At 41.1% G+C, this 21,733-nt stretch overlaps 1 protein-coding gene across 1 annotated transcript; it reads right to left on the bottom strand.

Moving 5' to 3' along the window:
• Positions 1-663: 663 nt before the first annotated feature.
• krt18a.1 (keratin 18a, tandem duplicate 1) lies at positions 664-6,787 on the bottom strand. The gene is made up of 7 exons (XM_028582452.1): positions 6,253-6,787; positions 4,125-4,207; positions 3,553-3,709; positions 2,480-2,644; positions 2,238-2,363; positions 1,356-1,576; positions 664-1,223 (listed from the first exon to the last, which is right to left on the bottom strand). The coding sequence occupies exons 1-7, from the start codon at positions 6,697-6,699 to the stop codon at positions 1,109-1,111; spliced, it is 1,314 nt and encodes a 437-aa protein (XP_028438253.1). The 5' UTR covers positions 6,700-6,787; the 3' UTR covers positions 664-1,108.
• Between the last annotated feature and the right edge of the window lie 14,946 nt (positions 6,788-21,733).

Genomic DNA, 21,733 nt, shown 5'->3' with positions numbered 1-21,733 from the left:
GTACTGCAGGTGCATGTTTCTTCTGGTAACCGTGAGAAAATGGAATACGATACAGGAAGAGTGACAGGAGTAATGAATAAGGCCTATGAGACGCTAAAATATTGCAACAATCGCAAAATTAAAGTATTACCCCGTCCAGGTTACAAAATAATCTACCAGGAATGTACTGGCATGTAAATGGTTAGCCTACACAATTCTGCATTAGCAGCAACTCTGCTAAAGCAGTGCTCAACTCCACCAAAGCATGGGTCCCATTGAAATGAATGAGGGGGGAGGAGATTTTTTACAGGGTGTTATTGTTAGTCTGAACTCTGCAGTAAATTAACATCATTTTTGGCATTGTACACTGATTGTAAAGGTAGCAATATACCTTTAATGGATTTGGTCACAGGTTTAAGTGTTCCTATCTATTTATAGTATAGACACCAGCCAAGACTTCAGTGTGTCATACATTTTATTCTTCTCAAGAATTAATATTTCTATTTTGAGTGAAAGTGGTAATTATTCCAGTCAGTAACCGCTGTCGTAAAATGCTTCATTTATTAATTAATTTTTATTAATTTTATTCCTCCTCTGTCATGTTTATGATAACATGTTCTGATATATCAGATGTAAATTATTTTTTTTTATTATTATGTTTCAAACACCATGTTCACACCAAAATACATTTCTCAAAGGGACTTTATTGAAATGTCTGAACATCACAGTACAACAGGCGGACTTAACTGGACAGAAAGAAAAACCAAAGATGATGAAGTATAAAAAAACAAAAAAACATTTTGCATTTATTTGGATTACTTTATAATATTCAATGTTTGTAATTAGTTTGACTCCAAAAAAGGTTACAGTTCTCCAATTTTCAACCTTTGGAAAAATCCGCAGGTCAAGACACAAACATAAATAAATCGTGATGAAATAAATAAAAGATGATTTAGTTTTCCTCTGATCCAGTTTTTATTTTTCCATCAGCCTGTGGAACAGATGTATACCCAGGAAGTCAGACTAGTTGTGGTTAGTGTTGTAAAAAGAACAGATCATTTATGGCCAATCATATGTTAATGTTACGTTGAGGTGACAGTAATTTTTAGGAGGTGGTTAGTTCTGGTATTCAAAGGTTCTTGGTTTCTGTGCTGGAGGAAACCACCTTGCCATCCACTAGGGTCTGGGTGACAGTCATCACTTTGGTCTTCACTGTTTTCTGGTCTTCCAGAGCATCCTGGAGCCTGTACGGAAATATCAAGAACAAATTCAACATCTAGTTTCCATTGACAGATCTTTTTGATGGCAGAATTTTGCCTCTGCATGTTGTGGTTTTGACAACTCACTGTCATTTATAGAATTAATAATCTACGCACGTGAAGTCTTCCCCATCCAGCAGGCGTCTGTACGTAGCGATCTCGGCCTCCAGCTTCATCTTCATGTTGAGCAGGGCCTCGTACTCCTGCGTCTGCAGTTGGATGTTGTTACGCAGCTGTGTGAGCTCGGCCTCCAAGCCCAGGAGGATGGTGTTGAGAGACTCGATCTCCATGTTGTAACGCATCTCTGTGTCCCTCAGTGTTCCCTCCAGGGAGGCTTTCTGTGAGCATGAGACAAACGAAAAGAATGGGTTAATATTTTTACAGTAAACCTAGTCTATATATCGACGAAGATTCATTTAAGGGATTTCTCCAGTGCCGCCGGAAGGTCTTCCGGATGTCCCTCACCTTCCGCTTTCTTTGTGTTGACAATCTAAACTCCGGTCGATTTATCAGTACAATGGTTAACTGCTCCTCAGATCTCTGCAGGGTAAATCCAGACAGCTAGGATATCTGTCAGAACTTGATTTTTTTTGTTGCACGACTAAAACAACCTTTGAACGAGCATGTTTCACCAAAATAAGTTCCCTCCCAAGGCTCTTTTGCAGAAGCACTGTTATTGCGTCTGGCGCTTAGTGCCGCCCAATGCGATTGTTATTGGTTTAAAGAAATGCCAATAAACCAGAGCACGTTTTTCTTCTATCCCGGATATGCTGTGTGGACTAGCCAGATCTTCCTCCGCAGCAGTGTGGAGGTAGGTCTGGCAATGCGTGACTACAGTGAACCCAACTCAGTAATAACAGCTCCATAGCGAGGGGTCACCGGAGTGTAAAGCTTATGTCAACAAAGTCGATGCGAGAAACTTGAAGTGAGAGTGCTGAGTTATGCATTGCAGTGTGTGTTGAACTGAATAAAGTGTGTGTTAAACTGAGTGCTTCTCACCAGGCTCCTCTGTGACTCCAGCTCGATCTCCAGGGTTTGCATCTGTCTGCGCAGGTCATTCACCTCCGTCTGGGCGCCCTTTAGGGCCTCTGTGCTCTGGCTGACCTGGGTCTGCACTTCTGTTATCTAAGATAAGGATTGAGATGAAAAGATGAGTAAAATTCAATTCAAGACTTGACTCATTTGTTTTTGGTTTAGAAAATTGACTTTGCAGACGATAGTTTCTTGTCTTATTGGTTTACCTGAGATTCGTGCCATGCTTTGAGTTCTTCCTGGTTCTTCAGTGCCATCTTCTCGTACTTAGCCCTTATTTCTGCCATGAGCTGAGCCAGGTCTTGTCCTTTAGGAGCGTCGACATCCACGTGGACTCCCGACTGGGCAATCTGGTTACGAAGCTCCGTAACTTCCTAGAGAAATAGAAATGGATAGAGGAGTTAAAAGACATAATCACAGATCTAGTGCACTTGAATCAGAAGTGGATAGAGCACAGCTTATATCCCATGGATTCTACACTAAGACTTGTTTTATTGAGCTGTGACCCAGCTCTGACTCCGAGCCTCGTCCAACCATAATCACGTTATGGTCAGGTAAATATAAAGGGGGTGCATATAAACCTCTATCTGGGGTCCTAATTCCTTCAGTAAACAAATGGTTGTGCTTTGGCTTATGCTCTTAAATGATAGTGATTTGAAGCCTTTGGTTTTTTCTCTCTTGCCAAATATGGATGGGAGACATTTTTACGATGAGGCTTCCCACAAAAGTCGCATACAGATATTTCAGAGTTCTGAGCGAACCTCCCTCTTCCCGCTGGAGTTTTCTCAAGCTTGTTTTCAAGAACACCCTGCAGCCTGTCAGGACGTGTCGGCTGCAGTCGTGGCGTTAAGTGTGTAACATACATACAGTACATGGTGATGTCTCTGTGGGGATTATGAAGAGATAAGCAAATATGTATTCAGGTCTTCTAAAGGTGTGTCTGTTTGCTGAAATTATGTCCAGAGGTCATTTAAAAGTGGCTTGTGTTTGACAAACCTTTGAAAAACTTTGACTTTCACAGACAAACTGTACAGAACCAGTTTGGAACCAGAGGTTCAGTTTATGTTAAAGGCCCTGAAAATTATTTTCTAAATCAGGTAATTTTAGAACAGTTATGGTTATTTCCAAAAAATTTGTCCACTTCTGTTTTTGTGTTTTTTTCACTGTTTTGAAGTGGGTAGCAGGAAAAATGTGATTTTACCGTGCACCAATTAAAGTAGAGCAACACGACAGTTGGAATTTTTGTTGTTGCCAATACTAACAGTCAAATCTGATTACTCACATTTCCATGGTTCTTCTTGAGGTGGATGAGCTCCTCTTTCAGGGATTCAATCTCGCTTTCCAGGTTCATGCGTTGCATGTTGGTGTCGTCGATGAGCTTCCTCAGACCGACGATGTCGGCCTCCACAGACTGGCGGATGGCCAGCTCAGACTCGTATCTGCGCGGCACAGGACAGGGCATTGAGGATAACTCCAAAGCCTGGTACAGCTGCTCACATTTACTTTGTAAATCTACTGATCAGGACTTAGTGACTAAAGTTACTGAATGGACCTTAGTAATGGAGTCACCAACAGTCTTTTTTCAGGTATCTTTCCTTTAAGTTTTAAATATACATGCACAGTATTTGGTCATCATACAATATTCTACTCTCCATTTGCCATCTGTGTTTGCCATAGCATTTACTTTATGACACAGCCGAACCGCCTCCCCCGGCTATGATGCAAAGGTGATGATTTTTGAGAAGACAGATCATGACACTATGTATTCATCCAACAACCCATTCAGCGGTAAAACAGGGTGTGCCCACAGCTGTCTGGTTTTACGGCCTCAACGGGACAGTGGGTGGAACTTACTTCACTCTGAAGTCATCGGCCGCCAAGCGAGCGTTGTCGATGTTGAGAACCAGGCGGGCATTGTCAGTGGTGGCATCAAACACCTAGAGCAGGTTGACAAATGAAAGAGGTTACCTTAATTTAAAACTGAGGACAGGCCACGGGACAGACAACCATTATTTTTGGATAAAATAATGGTTGGATAGACAACCATTGGATAAACATGCCATTTTCACTAAAGAGCTGACAAAAATGTGGAAATATTCCTTTAATGAGAGTCCACCTGCTATTTTAAAATATCTAAAATGTCTTTATTTTTGATGTTCAAGTACAGTGTACAGATACACATGCATATAATGGGAGTTTAATCCAGTGAGATACTGTAAGTAATAATATTTTTTAGTGTTAGCGGAAAAGTACCTATGTCTGAGTGTAAATGAGGACAGTGCCAGCAGGCTGCATCAAAAAACACAGATGGATGCAGTATTTGCTTGAGCAGTCACGGTAAGCTAGATAAGGGCTATGATGGTTGGCAGGGCATGTATCCAGGTGACAAAATCTACGGGCCAATCATTGGCTGCCAGACAGCAACTGTCCTGTCTCTGCTGAGGAACAGGATCTATCCTGTCAGCAGGACCGAGGCAGGTGATTTGCATGAGGATGGTGGTTATAGTAGTGGTTATGTGTGTGTGTGTGTGTGTGTGTGTGTGTGTGTGTGTGTGTGTGCATGCGTGTGTGTGTTTGCATGGGTAGATGACTTTGCGATCTTTACCGCATTGAGTGAAAGTCTGTGTTTTCTCAGATGGGGGCTGAGGCGGAGGGAACCATTTAAGTGATTTTTGCATCATGGCAAAAGAAAAATGTGGCTTTTTTTTTTTTTTTTACCCTGGGCTGTTTGGATGAACCGAGGCCCTCAGATGTTATTAAAATAAACAAAACCAAATTCCAAAGAGTTTTAATTCTTCTGTAATGTTTTGAGAAATATAAGAGTTTGGTAAATAGATAGTAAACTCTTTTGTCTTCTCCCTTTGCCTTCCATTTTGCCCATTTTGTTTGTGTCATCATGTCAGAGTAGGGTTAGCTGACTTTGATGCTGCTATCTGTGCGGCTCCCACAAGGATAAAGGTTAGATAAAGAGATGCTCTTTGTGGGCTTGCACACTTTCCCACAATGTGCTACGGCAAACACAGTATGTAGGTGTTTAACCAGTTGCTCCATTGAGCCTAACTGGAATGTTCCATTTGGAAACTGCACTTGACTTATTTATTTTTTTTTTAAAGGAAAATGTAGCTTTGAATAAAGAATGGCAGCAGGGCCACGGTTACACAGTCCACTTCTCTTTCCGTGGGGGAAAACCTGGAATAAATGATTTATAAATTGGCCTTGTGTAATGTCTTTATTTACTTTCAGTTCTAAAGTCTGTCCGCACTGTTAACTGTGCCAGATGTATTTGTATGAGGCGTATCAGGTTTGTGGGAAATTAATTGTGTTATCGGATGATTACTTATAAAATGCAGAACATAAAGAACAAACAAGCTCCACCTTAAAATATCCTATTCTCTTCGACTTGTGTTTCTCTCCTTTTTCCTCCTTCCCTCCTTTATGAGCTTCTATTTTTTGTATACACAGTAGACTGTGTGTCCAACCCCATTGTCCAACTAACAACACACTGTTTGTGTAACACTAAACAAAGAGGAAAAAGGTAGTTAGTGTCATGATGTATGGGCCTGTAAGTTGACTCTTTCCAGTTTGTAAAGTCCCTGGAATCTCTTGTTTTTTGTTTCTGTCTGCCTTCCTGTCTCTTTGACCCCTAATGCTCCAACATTCCTCCGCCTTACTGTTTCCGGTGCAGCCCCCGGCCCCAGGCCCCCGGCCCCAGGCACCCAGAGTGGCAGCAGGCACTGTGCCAAATAAACTGGAGTACTGATGGGGTTTTAGGTCCGGGGGTACAGAATATATTGCTTTGAACATGTGCAGTGGCATTGTGCCTAGTCTGTTTTACACATTTCTTGCTCAATCCCACTTACATCACATCAAAACATTCCCTCTGGATTTCATTCTTTCAATTCATCCATCCACATCCCCCCCCCCCCATATGCTTTTGCTTAACACTTAATACATCAACACATGTACATTGCCCCCTCCTCACCTTCTTCCTCAGGTCGTCCAGGATGACCTGGTACTTGCTGTAGTCTCTGAAGTCAGGTCCGCTCTTCTCCAGGGCCTCCTTGATCTTAATCTCCAGCTTGTGGTTGGCCTGCTCCAGGTTCCTCACTGTCTCCAGGTAGTTGGCCAGGCGGTCGTTCAGGTTCTGCATGGCAAACTTCTCATTGCCCATGATGTCGGAGCTGTTCCCGCTCACCTGGACGCTGCTGGAGAAACCCCCTGCTCCAGTGCCCATTCCCATTCCCATTCCCATCCCGGATCCCATTCCCATCCCGGCTCCCATACCGGCTCCCAACCCACTGCGGACGCTGGAGGAGATGCTAATGCGGTTCCCACCAGACCCACCATGGATAGTGGAGGCCCTATAGACAGGAGCCTTGCTACTAGTGGAGGAGCGCACAGAGTATGTACTTTGCCTGGAGGTTTTCATTGTGAGACTCAGTGAGAGAGACTGTGAGGACGAGAGAGCAGCACAGGCTGGGTAGGCAGAAATGGGAGCTCACAGACACAAGGCAGGAGGAGAGGGGAAGCTGTTAAACTATATAAACCTTGTGGGCCCTCAGGTCCGCCCCTCAGACCACTCCCCCTCTTCCTGGGGCACCTCCCTCTTTCCAACGGGCTGAAACCGCAGCCCTGTTCACAGCATGCCTTTGTCCTTCACAACCTTCCTACATTGGTACATTCTGAGGACTCTGTGGAATTCAATAACTTAGAGATTTGCGAAATTTGGAAAATAAAGCTATCCTTTTTTTTTATTAGACATGAATGATGCTAAATATTACTTGGACTTTACTGAGAGAACAGTAAAGTCCAAGGACATTTAAGGTTTTTCTTTTTAGTTTAATCAATTCCCCCAAATATATTAAAAAGAACAATATATTTCTTCTTCTATGTATTGCTAAAAAGTTTTTTGACAACAATGGAGTTGTGTGGCACTGAAGCGTAAATTATATTAAGACAATACTTGTTGGTAGGATAATTTCATTGTCCGGTTTAATTTCTTCAGTGGAAAATGTTTTGTATTAAAAAGACAAAATAACAGCAACCGTAATATTTAAATTTTGACACCTGGGTATAAAGCTATACTGTGAGAATAGATATTTGTTACAGAAGTGCGAGCTATCCAACAATCCCAATAACGTCCAAAAACTAAATGTGTTTGCATAAGCAAATATTTCAGATTTTGCCACCTACGTTAGACTCATCAAAACAAGTAATCGGGTGCATCACACTCCCCCCACCCTAAAAAACAATTACATATTTGCCAGACATCATCACCCTCTCTGTACATGTTCAGTCAGATTACTAAAATGATTTCATAATTTTCTTTAGAAGTGCGGGTGAGTGAAATCAGGCCATGTCACACCTGGAGAAGCAGGAAGTCCCATTAAAATGTCCTCATTTGATGAAATAATTCAACTTAGTATCTGCACTGTCAGGTTTATTATAATATAAATCAAATACTTTGTAGATACCGGTTGTAGAAAAAGAAACATCTGCACTTTAATTGTTTTAATGGGCCATACCAGAGGTTTTAGCCCAGTAACGTGAAATCCTTCATACTTCACACATCACAGCTAAGGTAGCGAAGGTCATTTTGATTGTATGACATGGAAATCTTTACAGAGATGAATGGAAAGTAATGGCTTCCCTCGACTGTAGGTAAAGTGCGTCTAAAGATCTAAAACAGTGCAGCATGTGTTTAAAAAGAATTATCAGCAAACATGTAAAGTACATGATTTGTAGTTCAGGAGATAAAACATGATAAAACACACATGTATGGTCCTTTAAAGCCAAGGCGACAACATAGAGTTAAATCAGATAAAGGTTTTTAAGGTGTTGGGTATAGTACAGCGTGTTATCCGTCCTACAGCCGGATGTGTGTCTGATTGCCCCCCGCCATTAAGGATATGGTTTAACAAAGGAACAATTCCACAGTCTCCTTAGCAGACACGTAGGAACAATGACTTTTTCTAAACCAGTAAACATATTCCAGAAGCCCCCCTGCAGGTTTTTAACACAAGCACATTCCACACATGGGCCCTTTAAAGCTACCTGTTATAGGCTTATAAGGACAGAAATTCACAATTCTGTCATCTAATCTTCAAGATCTGTTTCCAGCTAACAAACCATTAAGCAACAACAATTAAGGTTTGTTTGGAAATCGTCTTTTGTCTGCCTGCCCACAGTGGTTCGATCGAATTCCCGCTTAACGGTTTTCCGTTTGTCTGCAGTCATGTTCAGTCTCATCCTTGCTTCATCTTCTTTGTTTGCCTTTCAGGAAGGAACATGCAGCAGGATATTAAAGTATAAAGAGCTCCCGGTGAAAAAAACAACTCTTGTAATGTCATAGAGCAGGCAAACAAAAGGGATTCCTGCTAATCATAGCAATAACGTGGCTTAATAAAAGGTTGCCTTTTTTATAATAATGATCCTAATACCAATTATTAAATCCAAGCCAATTTGTTCTCGTTATACACGCAGTGGTTGTTATATCTGTGTTTATATAGACAAAGAGCAATCAATATAGGGGAAAGGGGGAGACAGAGAGAAGACAAAAGTATAGACAGATAAACATCAGACATCCTGAGCCTTTTTCCAAAAGTGAGTAATCCCAAATGCAGAGACACACACAGGGTCTTTTTGTCTAGCAGTATCAGTAATGACTGCCATGTTTAGTCTAGTGCTGATGGCTGCCACGCCCGCAGAGAAAACAAAGATTAAGGTACCGAGATGATACCTGTAAATCTTTAGAATAAATAAAGGTGTCAGAAGATAAATGATGAAGAGATTACTGTCAGTGCTTCTCCATGCTTTCCTAACATCAAGGACATCAACCTTTGATTTTTTTTAATGCTAAAACATATAGCATTTTTAATTGAAGTGATTATTTTAGTTCATCCGGGCCGGGACATGGTTAGCTTAGCTTAGCTTAGCTTATCTTAGCGTTACAATGAGACTTGAGGCAGGTGGAAAAAGCTAGCCTGGCTCCCTCCAATGTTAAAAAATAAACCTACCAAGATCCCTAATTAACACATTTCTTGTATGTTTAACCTGTATACAAACTGAAATGTAAAATTGACTTGATTAGAGGGAGCTACATGCTGAAACAACTTTTTGGTTGAGAACAACAACAGCGCACAGTGAGCATGTGTGTAGCATCATGTTGTCACGGTGAGGTTTGCAGGTGTGGTGTCATCAAGTCAGTACACAGTCATATACCTAAATATGTGCTCACCACATACGTTTGGAAACCAACTGTTTTAATTAGTGGGCTTTAGCCATAAAGTCAGGTTAGCTCATTCCCTCCTGCACAGATATGAGATTTGTGTCTATATTCTAATCTAACTCTAAGAAAAATACAGACAAAGTATATTTCCCAAAATGTAATTTATCCAATGTGCTGTCCTTTCTTCCACTACTAACATCATGCACATGCATGTTTAATCCAGGTGTGTGAAGTACACTGTTTTTCTTCTTGGCAGGATGACATGATAAAGCATTAATTCCACGTAAAACCAACATCGTCACACTGTTGGGAACACCACCCATGTTATGACAAGTGTGGTGTAAGATGTACAGTGTATTTCATAACCCACTGACTTGAATTCCCATTGCATAATGGTACCATTAGTGGTTACAAGTATAACTACCATCACATCTCAACTGACAAAAACCTTTTATTGTTTTTATTTATTATTGACTGACTTTTGGTGGGGTTCCTATTAGTTTAAACTCCATATTTCAGTAAAGATTATAAAAATATTGGGTTAAAAGATAAATGCCATTTTTTTGCCGACATCCTAATAAAAAATGTTTGCTGTGAAACTGTCTTTTGTCACAAGTTTTGGCAGGCAGCGTTGCCACCTACGGTTAAAGGTTCTGGCCCAATATCAAGAATTTATGTCTGCCATTACCAGGATAGTCTTCACCCACCATGAATGATTCCCTTCCCAGATAAACTCTAATCTCAGTTCCTTCAAGGGGCAGATTACAGTTCGTACGGGAACCGATTAACAAACTATGGATGGCTTCATTTTCTGTAAAGTGTGATAAACAGCAGATAACACAACTTGCAGTAGAAAAAAACAACCACTTTTTTTTAGGTTTGTGGGGAGATAAAAGCTGTGTGAAAATCAGTTTGGGGTATATTTTGAATAAAATCAGAAAATACTGAAACAATGAGTTTTAAAAATGTAAGTTATAATTGAGGGCATGGTTTTGACACGGATTTCCACATGGAAGTGCAACTTTAACACTGATAAAAAACCTCAATATGCGTGCCAGTCTGTGTGCGTAGTGCTGGGCATGGGAGGGGCCATGCTCAGCCTCTGTTTACTCGACTCCACAAACCATTATCAACCTTAATGCCATTGACCGGGATGGATGCTGAGTCTGGGAAGTCACAAGACAGAAAAAGAAAAATGTTCTGCCCGGCAATACTCTCACTTTTGCTCGATATGTGGGCGGGTTAAAGGGTCAAATGAGTTCATCTATATATGGTATTTATGCTGCCAGTGTGAAAGCCACCTGAGAAGTCCTTAAATTATATTTGGACAGTGCTCTGTTTGGTTACAAGGGTTGTGTTTGTTGTTACGGTAATGCTGAATTCATACACACGAGTTTGACTCATGGTCATCACATTATATGTCGAAACTGTTCTTTACTGGAATAAAGAACCTAATTTGGCTGGCTCGAGCTGTTCATCGAGACTGTAGAGTTCTTGTTTCAGCCGGACCATCCTTGATCTGTTCTGAACTCTGGGGTCAGAACACCCACGCAAAGCGATAAATCAGAGCAGCCCCGACAGAAGCAGAGGACGATCACTGAGAAGTCTCATTTACGGGCCTGGCCAAGAGAACGTCAAAGAGAACGTCAAAGTATCTGACCTCGGGTCAGATATTGACCGAGCCCCTTGGCTATTTATCGCTCATTATGTGGGAGGACAAACCACCATAGATGATTTTAGTGAATCTCCCATGGAATATTATATCTACTGACACAAGAGACTTCAGTCACAACTTAGTCACTTGCTTATTCTCAGCGTAAAGATAGCATCATCAGCATTGTATCTATGTGACACCTCTGGCTAGACGTGAGGATATGCAGCACTGTCCATTTAGCTTACAATGGCCTTGTTAGAATGTAACATCATAAAGAAGCTCAATAATGACTCACTTATGAAAACACTTGTGTGCAGACAATTTACAGGTGTGTGGAACATTCCTTCCAGGTGCAGTGGCCCAGTGCAGCAGACACTGCTGAATCACGGGCCCGACGGTGTGTGAGAAAACGACAAGCGCAGATGTACTGTAATGTCAGAGGGTGTTTTTCTGCTGTACCTGTAAAATCATAACAATGTGCACTGTGGGTGCTCATGATTAAAGGAATGTTCCAGTCCAGGAAGCCAGACATGTAATTGATCAGGTCTGCAGGAGGCGGATAAGGCTCCAGGTGGCCAAGACCAGGCAGAAGAACATTTAAGAGGGTTTAAATCAAGTATGTGGTAAGGTTTATGTTTGATGAGCATGCAAATGAAAGAGGCAGACACATGTTTTCGTGAAGTGATATGAGTCAAGTATGACCGTAAACCCAAATTAGCACTTTGGTGCCACAGGTAGGGGTAGGGCCAGAGGGGTAGTCAGTCGTTTTTTTGGCATTCACTTATCATACTAAATAAACAACGTTACCAGTGTTGTAGTCAAGACCACCTAAACCGAGACCAAGTCATTACCAAGACCAGAGTGTATCGAGACCAAGACCAAGACTTTGAGGGCGAGACCAAATCAAGAGCAAGATCAAACAACTGAAACATACAGTATATACACAACTAGTTAATACTTACAGCTAATATTCGCTAAATCACTTTGGGTGAGGGGGTGAAGAGATTTCTGAAGTTTTGGTACAAGGGCTGATTGATAACTTTAGCTAGCTTCGCCAGCGTCATTTACACTTACCTTACCTTTCTTTATGCGTCCTTTCTAGGTGCCAATAAATATTTTAGGTGCTCCCAGCTGTGTCGGTTGACTCGGTTAGCTTTGCATTGCAGAATTTACACACTGCTGTGTGTTTTCTTTTAGATGTTGTTTTGCCAATAAACTCTTTTAAAAAATATAATAAATAAAATGTAATAAATAAAATGTTATTACCGACGATTTGACTGAAATGTGGTCGAATCCAAGACGCGACCGAGACCTTTAAAAAGTGGTCTTGAAAAGTGGTTTTGAGTACTACAAAACTGAATGTTACTATCAATAGCGTACACTTTTTTTTATTGCAGAGAACAAGGACTTTTGAGAAAGTATGAGTCTTAACATTTGCCCCGTAGAAATGTGACCCCCTTCTTTAAAACTGTGCCCCAATCTTGCTCCCCCATTCAAACGTTTCCGACCATAACCATGGCCACAGGATAAGTCTGCATGTCGTCATTACTAAAAGGCTCTACGTTTACTGGACGGGAGGAGTGGACAGCTGCACAGACGGAAGGTGAGGCCAGAGGCCCTGTGGCCCGGGAGGAGTGAGATCAGAGATTGGGTATGTGGTCTTCAGGGTGGAGCGCTGGAAAAACTAACAAATGAAAGGTGCAAATAGGGTGTCATACTGTATGTGTTGTGTTGCTAACATTTGAGTTGAATGTCCTAATAAATTACATAATAAATAAATAAATAAAATGTATAAGATAAAAATTAGTATTCAGTGTACAACTTCTAACATCTGAAATCTGAAAAGGTGAAAAATTGAAGCTCTATTCAAAACTGAAGACTTATTTTGTTTTCTGCAACTGCGATCTTATCATAGAAACACACTGTGCATTTCAAGAATGAACTCTTCATTGATCAAAAGGCAAACAAAAGCCAGACTTGTGTAATATAAGGAGAGATTATAATCATACATGAATGTTACAATCGATGCATAACTTTGGTCCGAGAGTCAGGCCAGTTTGTCAGCTACAATTGATGCCAGGTGCAGACTCCATCTCACACCACTGAGGTTACCATAATGCAAACCTGAACTATCAGACATCCTGTAGATGTGGTACAGACTTTTGTCTCCTAGAAATTACTACCAATCAACTGTGCCAAATCCTTTTTTTATTATTTTCCAGTCCGCTAAGTACAAAACACAATTACAACACACACAGAGGGGCGTGACTTCATTTCTTCTGCTTAGGACGCCATTACTCCACTATATCTTTCCATAGCAAATAGTTGTTTGCTGCTATATTATTGTTCTGAATGTCAAATACATGCCCCGTTAACCTCAATCCAGTGCTGTAAATTGCGGCAAGCAGTTATTGTAGGAAAACAAATTAAAATATGTTGTCAATGAACATTTTGCAGATACGTTTTGTATGCGAAAGGTCTTGTAAGGGATGCTGCACGAAAAGCTCAGGAGGGTGTGTCAATTCTGAGAAAGTTCTATAGGGTGGAGGTCAGTTCAGTATAGATGGTCATTATATGAGCATTCAGGGAGCTGTGGATGGGAGTAGCAGTTTTCAAAACAGGGCAAAGCCAGCATCTGATGCACTGATACTCATTTTCATTTTCTGAAATAAAACTCTGGAGGCTCAAAGAGACTGACCTCCTGCTTTCTTTCTTACATGCACACACACACAGTAGTGAATACACTCACTGTCTAAATCACTTTCCTTTTCATTCCCTTAGTTTCTTTCTTTCACACACTCAGACATTCTTAGCCGCTGTGTCTCCTCCTCCTCCCCATCGCTACCCACATTCCCGCTCAGTAATTGCTCCCAGAATCCCTCCCTCTGACGCAGAGCGCTGCCAGGAGGAGAAAGTCCCAAACTGGGTTCTTACCGCGTTACCATGGCGACGAGAAACAGAGTTCATTTTGGAAAATTGCTATTTTTTTTTTACAACCCCACTGGTCATGCATGGTGGGCTTGTGTAGATGCTTCTTGGCAAATTCCTGGTGGAGTTGACACACCACATTTCACAAGCATGTGCAAGAACACACTGCAGTAGCCAGAGTCCAGTTGTTCAGAGCGGTTCCCTGCTCCCCTCTGTGTATGAACTGCTGCGCTGGATGTTTTCAGACACAATGGGTTCATTTGAGTGGACAGGCAAAGTGTGAAAAAAAAAAAAGTTTTCCAAGGGGTCTCAGTCTTAGTCAAGGATAAAAAGAATGAAAAGAAGGGGGAGTGAAAGAATGACCACTGTCTGGTCTCAAAGAATGTTAATACTGGCCAAGTTTGACTGTTAGAAGAATCAGCCATTGATTGAGATGTGGAGAGAATCAAGTATTCCTGTTCACAGCACAGGCTTTTAACGTGAAGCCAATTACAAGTTGTTTGTTTTTTTATCCATCCTAGACAACCTGGAGCTATCCTACACAGGATAGAGTTAGGGTTAGTAACCCTAACCCTAACCCTAAACAATAGTTTAAAGTCAGATTATGTAACATTAAGTAACACATTCTTCTGAACTTGAATTTATAAGCAACAAAACACACCTGTGCTTAATTCAATACTGTACACTCAGGGGTCAGTAGCTTATGGCGACTGATGTTAGCAAACTTTAAGTAGATATTGCTGTATAATAGATATTGCTGTATAACTGACAATACTAAGTCAGTTGGCTGACTTTTTTCATTTTCTCTTCTTGCTGTACTTATATACTACGTTTTAGCATTTACCTGGAAAGAAATACATAAAAATATTACTGCTCGAAGTTAATGTCTGACATTATTACCAATAAAACTACTCTGTATAGACAAAGGCATAAGGGCTCATTCATGAGAAATAGATTGATTCTATCTGTTGTATACTTTGAAGCGGAAACCCAGCCTTTAGTTTGTTATTATTATAGTCTGTTCCATCTGTTTGCCAGCAGTCTATTTCAGGTACAGTGGCTGACTCATTCCTCCCACGTAATTACTAACCAGCCGCCGTTTCTTGATTGTACAGTAAATGGAACTTGCAGTGAGGGAAGCCACTTCAGGGAAATCTCTCGAAAAGGGGGGAATCCCCATACCAAGGAACCCCTCTACATCCCATGCTCCTCCTCTTTAGACGACCGTAGGAAACCATAGCATATTCCTACAACTTTCCACTCCTTTTCAGTCAGTCTTTCCATCCTTTTTTTCCATGCCACGCCACTGTGTCCACAAATGGTTTTAATTCATGCCAAATGGCGGGAAAAGTATCACTCTCTTCGCGATCATTATCTTGCTGTGGCCTTTGTGATTTCTATAATTTGCAGGCGGACACTTTACGGTGCACGTAGACATGCTTACTCACATAGATAGACGTGTGAGGAAAAGAGGGAGCAGCGGAAAGAAACAAAGCTGGAGTGAGAGAGAGGAAGTTGGGGAGCTGATAAATATTGCATATGTTCACTAGCTGCAGCATATGAGTATGAAAATGCAAAATGACAAACTGCAGCCACCTCAGTGCTCCCCGGGTGGTGCTGATGTCTGGTCCTAGAGGAATTTGTCTGTCTGGCAGCCATATGTTTGCATGTCAAGAAGTCAGCCAGTAGGCCATTCACTGACCTTTTGGGTCGCCCCTCCCTGCTGGCACCAGAGTTATGGAAACGCTTTGTGGCTCAATAAAATGTGCATCATTGAATCTCGAATATTCAATGTGAAATGATAAATAGACAATGTTTTAATCATCATTTTCTTTAAAGTTGAACTGAAACTTACATTTCTGTCACTTTCTGTGTATGGAAATAAGGCAAAAAGCTATTGTGCATATTTTTCAAAAGAGGATCAAACAGTTTATTGACTCAGTGGAAACATCATAAAGAAAGGGTCCCTTTCCCCACTTCCTACCCCCCTACTCAATTCATCCTTGTTTGGACGCACACACACACACACACACACACACAACACACACACACACACACACACACACACAATGGAAGGCTGGTAACAAATACTAAAGAGATTCTTATACTTATCAAAAATGTATTTTAATTTTAATTTAAATTACCTTAATAATTCTTACATTTTCTGTTTGCCTCGAGTTCATGACCCACATACTCTTGACAGTCTCTTGTTCAGCGTGTACATTCAGTACAATGTGAATATTTGTGTGCGTACTTGGATTTGCATACAATAAAAACATGTCTCTATTTGGCTGGGTGCTTGTGAGTGGTAATGTGTGCTTTGCGACAGTAGTATAGAAAAGTAACGCACACCAAGTAAATGGTTGTAGGAAGGTGCTGACCACTGGAAGTAGACTCGAAAGTAAGATAAAAGCGTCGCACACCCTGGCTCCATTTGCATTTCTCTATTTTATTTGGATGAGGTTTTCGGCCCTCACGCCTTTTTCAAAATCAACAATCTGATTGTTGAAGGCCTGAGGGCCCAAACTTCAACTATATAAAATAGAGAAATGCATGGAGCCAGACTGTGTGACACTTTATTCTTAATTTCCTTTGTGCTTGGCTGTAATCATGCATATGTGGCCCTGCGTTTATGTTTACATGTGTGCACCATTTGTTTTTATTTGTTTGCCTTCATGTGCTCTTGTGTGTCTTCTTACTAATTGCATGTGTCACTTGTGGGTGTGTAGTTTATGTCAGTTTGTCTTCTCTCTTGACCTTTTTTATCTGGGAGTGGCAGATGATGACCAGAGACTGCGTGGAAGAATGCAGAAGTTACTAGACTCGGGCCTCCCTCCTCCCTCCTCCCTTTCCCTCCTGAAACTGTCTCACTTCCCCCATGCTTAAATCTCTCTTTTTTTCAGTTGTACTGTGGTATATATATTGTATTGTACATATTTTTTATGTACCAACCCTGCCTTCTTTTTTGTGTACTCATTCATCTGCTGATTGTTATTCTGGCCCTCTTACCCACTTTTGGTTTAATTTGCTTCCTTCTGTCCCATCACGCTATAACTACAGATTAAAATGTGCTCTTGTATTCTGTCTCTGCTCCCTTTTTCTTCCCATGAGGATCTATCTCTTAACCTTCGGTCTGTTACTCCCTCTTTTCCTTCCTCTTCATCCCAAACCAGATCTCGTGTGAGGCCTCTAATCATTTCCTTGCTCTTTATGATTTATTTTTCTCTCTTCTTTCTCTCTCTTTCCCTCCCTCTCTCCCTCCTCCTGACCTTCCAGCTGCAGAGCTGTGCTCGGATCCTGCTCTGCAGGCCCTTCTCCCCCACAGGAATGTGCTGTTTGTACATAAACATAACAAGGGGACTGATAAGAACGTGTCTCCACAAGGACAGCTTTCTGACCAGTAACACAATACTATCAGCAGAACTGTGGAGGAAGGAAGATTAGTCATTAAATTCTAGGCTTAAGTTCAGTAGGGGGAATTCCTGATTGTTATGATGCCCACAGTGCGCAGGCCCCAAACACAGGCTTTTAAAATTATCGTCAAGTGATAACGAAGAATTCATGAAAAGTACATGTCTGGTATAAGTTCAAAGTTAGAATTAGAATGCCTTTATTGTCATTGCACATAACAATGAAATTCAATTGCACTTCCCCTGGTGGTGACCCATAGTATGACAAGACAACATAGTAAAACATGAATTAAGACAAAATAAAAAAGAGACCTAAGCAATATGAACACAGTAATAAATAGATAAGTAAGTAAATTATAAGAATTGATAAGTAGCTAAAAGAAGAAATAGTCCATAAAGTGCAGTGCAGTCCATATGGGTCATGAGTTCAGGTGTTTTATGGCACTTGGATAAAAACTATTCCAAAGTCTGAAGTGCAACCCTGGAAAGATAGGCCTGTAACGCCTTCCAGATGGCAGCAGAGTGAAGAGGTTGTGGCCTGGGTGGGAAGAGTCCTTAAAGGTCCCATGACATGGTGCTCTTTGGATGCTTTTATATAGACCTTAGTGGTCCCCTAATACTGTATCTGAAGTCTCTTTTATATAGACCTTAGTGGTCCCCTAATACTGTATCTGAAGTCTCTTTTATATAGACCGTAGTGGTCCCCTAATACTGTATCTGAAGTCTCTTTTATATAGACCTTAGTGGTCCCCTAATACTGTATCTGAAGTCTCTTTTATATAGACCTTAGTGGTCCCCTAATACTGTATCTGAAGTCTTTTTCCCGAAATTCAGCCTTGGTGCAGAATTACAGCCACTAGAGCCAGTCCCACAATGAGCTTTGCTTAGGATGTGCCATTTCTGTGTCTGTAGCTATTGAGGATGAGAGAGAGAGGGTGGGGGTGTGGCCTTGACCAACTGCCACTTTGCTCGTTTGAAAGCCATGATGTCTCTCTCTCATTGGTGGGCCAAATTCTCTGGGCGAGCAAAGCAGAGAAAGATTCCAGATCTGAGCTTTCATTTTCTCAAAGGCAGAGCAGGATACCCAGGGCTCGGTTTACACCTATCACCATTTCTAGCAACTGGGGGACCATAGGCAGGCTGGGGGAACGCATATTAATGAAGTGAAATTTTCATGCCATGGGACCTTTTAATTATGTTTTTTTTATCCACTGCAGGCATCTGGTGTGATAAAACACTTTTCAATTCATATTGGCATAAGCTATTTAAATTGTATTGGAATTGTTTTATACACTAAAAATCATGTAGCAAAAAGCTATTTAAATTGTATTGGAATTGTTTTATACACTAAAAATCATGTAGCAAAAAAAAAAAAAAACAGTATTAAGCTGAAGTTTCTCTTAAAAATGAGTATGTTTCCATCCACCTGTTTTTATTTGCATTTGTCCATAAACAAACCTGAGTGGAAACGCAGATAGTTTGGAAAACTCCAAGTATCACAAAAACGCTTTTACATTCGGCTGACAAGATTGGACAAGATGGTTTGTCGATCAAAGCAAAATGTGACAAAGTGCAATTGAAACTAAATGAATCATGTTTTTGTTTTTTTTATATAATTCCCCTTTTTTACCAACAATTTTCTGGAAATTGAATTCAAGATTTGCGCTACATTTGGATGAAAATCGGTCTACTCTCACATATTTTATTCAGTAACAAATAACATTTAACTTTAAAAAGAGCTTGCGTGTATTATAACAGTTCACAGCCATACCATGGTTTAGTTTGGGCAAATCACCAAAGAGTAATATAAAAAAAATAACTAATACTGGGTCAAAACAACCTCTTGTCATGCTTTTCAAGAAAGACTTAACCCAGGATAGCATTGGTGCTATACTAAGCCAATTGGGTCAGTGTTGACCCAGTGATTTTTGTTTGCGTTGCTGTTTTTTTTGTGAATAATTATTTCAACAATAGGTTGGTTTCCCTGAAATGATGTCAGTCATATGATGGACATTTGTTTGCTTTGTCGGCACTCTGAAGAGACAACACACAACCATTGCCGGTCAATTATTGACCGATGGTTTACTCAATACCAAAAAGAGAGACCTTGAGTCAGAGTGAGCAGCAGCTGGATGTTCATACTTAGTCACGGATGCCTGCGCCAATCTTCCGTAAAAAATGAAAGGTGGGGACGCACCAGTCTCCATGGAAACGAGACGTATAGCAGCTGACTCATTGACCAAAATGGATAAACCTTCAACTTCCCTTCAAAATAGGAAACGTTGCATATTAATGCTGCAAACATCCAGCCTATTCTCTTGTTGATAGACTCAACATCCCCAGGATCTGTTTCCTCTGATGCACAAATCACCCAAGCAAAGGCATTACATAACAGTGTCAGATTACATGCAAACACATGCAGCCGGGCCACACAATGGCTGCAGTTTGCCAATGTGCTGAACAGACAGCTGGGCATCGCCATAACAGGAAATAAGGAATGCATGGACAGCAATTTCTACTCAAATCTGAGGGAAATCATTCCTAAATATTTGTATTTAGAATGCAACTGTGCTAGTTCAATGAATGTTTTTGATGAAAGTAACTTTTCAGTGGCTCCCAATTTAAAAGGGCAGCTAGAGCAGAAGGGGGCAGTATAGTGAAGGTGTTTGGTGCACAGGTAAGTGTCACGTAAGGGACATGATTAGCCACCGGACTTGAATCTTTCAACACCTTTGCACTCCTCCCCTCAGTGTAGGTTTGACCAGTTGCATTCCTTAATTGTGTAATGTTGCTTATCTGATTTGGGTTAGTTTTGGGCGATTTCATTTCTGTGTATATGTGTGTGTGAGGGAGGGAGAGAGAGTGAGAGAGCGAGAGAGTGAGAGACATCCAGTAGAGGGTGGAAAGTACGTCTGGGAATACGCAAGCGTGGGCGTGGGTGTGTGTGTGTACTCGGAATCAGTGTTCTTATCAGCGGCAGGGAAGCCAGGAACATTAAAGGTGTTGTGACTGGTTTCCAACACAATGCCTTACAGAGAAAATAAACTGTGCATTCCCACATGCTGGTTTAAAAAAAAAAAAAAAAAAGTATCCAACTGTTATTTCAACACAGCATACTGACTGGGTAGGAAATAACAGGTCTGCATACTGCACCCCTCCCCTGCTCTGCTGCAGCCCACTCTGTTACCGTCTCCTCTCTCGGCATTAAGCTATTAGACTTTAGTCCCTTTGCATTACTTTCTATGCATTTTATGTTGTCTTCCCTTTGTCCAGAGAATGTAACCGCTCACGTTGTGCGTAATCATCAGCAGGACCTTTCCCCTTCCCCCTCCTCTAATTTCCAGCTATTCTCCCTGAGGCCTCAACCCCTGTTGTTAAACCTGTCTACCTGGTTTACGTTTCTCCTTCCCAAAATGCATGTGCGGTGAATTGAAGCGACTCTTGGTCGCTCGGTTGCACGTGGCTGTCTGCGGCTAATTATTGTAGTTTTGCTGGAGCAGCTGAGGACAATGTGGAAAAAAAAAGAGGCCGTAGCCGAAAGAATATACTGTCAGACAGAGATCGCATCATTAGGTGGAGTCGGCGGAGGTGGAATTAATATTGTCAATAGCGTCAGCTGCTTTCATCGTCTTTAAAAGCTGCAGAAACCTCAAAGCGCGTTTGTTCTCTTCTCTGAAGGGACGACTGGAGGAGCATGGCAATGCACACAATCTTTCCAAATAATAGTAGTAATAATGAAAGAGAAAACACTACAGGTTGCTGTTTTGCTGAACACTGTTGCACCACTCAGGTTCTTTAACCAGGGCGTGTTATTAGTCTTAACAACCACTCATAACGTTTTCAGATAAGGTTGAAATGCAAAGTTGTAAAAGGCTCCTTTACGTGTGTATGTGACTGGTTTTAAAGGGCGTGAACACACCGACCAGGTGTAGCCCCGTATCAATAATTGACTGTCAGTAGAGGGACCACAAAAGGTGTTAAGGTATCAGCAGCAGTCATGTGATAGTTTACACACAGTACACTCTCTCACGGAAGTTTCCATGCATGTTAATAGCAATGCAAACACACACACACACACACACACACACACACACACACACACACACACACACATACACACACACAGTGTTCATCCATTTTTTTTAACTATCACTGCAGAGGCCTTGTTATTCTTATAGAATCTATGATTATTTATGTAATTCAAATACATGTAATTAATGCAAATTTTGCTGAAGGCAAATCA

This window comes from Perca flavescens, chromosome 7, assembly GCF_004354835.1.
Source record: "Perca flavescens isolate YP-PL-M2 chromosome 7, PFLA_1.0, whole genome shotgun sequence".
NCBI classification, from domain to species: domain Eukaryota; kingdom Metazoa; phylum Chordata; class Actinopteri; order Perciformes; family Percidae; genus Perca; species Perca flavescens.
Note: the sequence above shows the minus strand (reverse complement) of the source record. Positions and strands in the feature narration are given on the sequence as shown.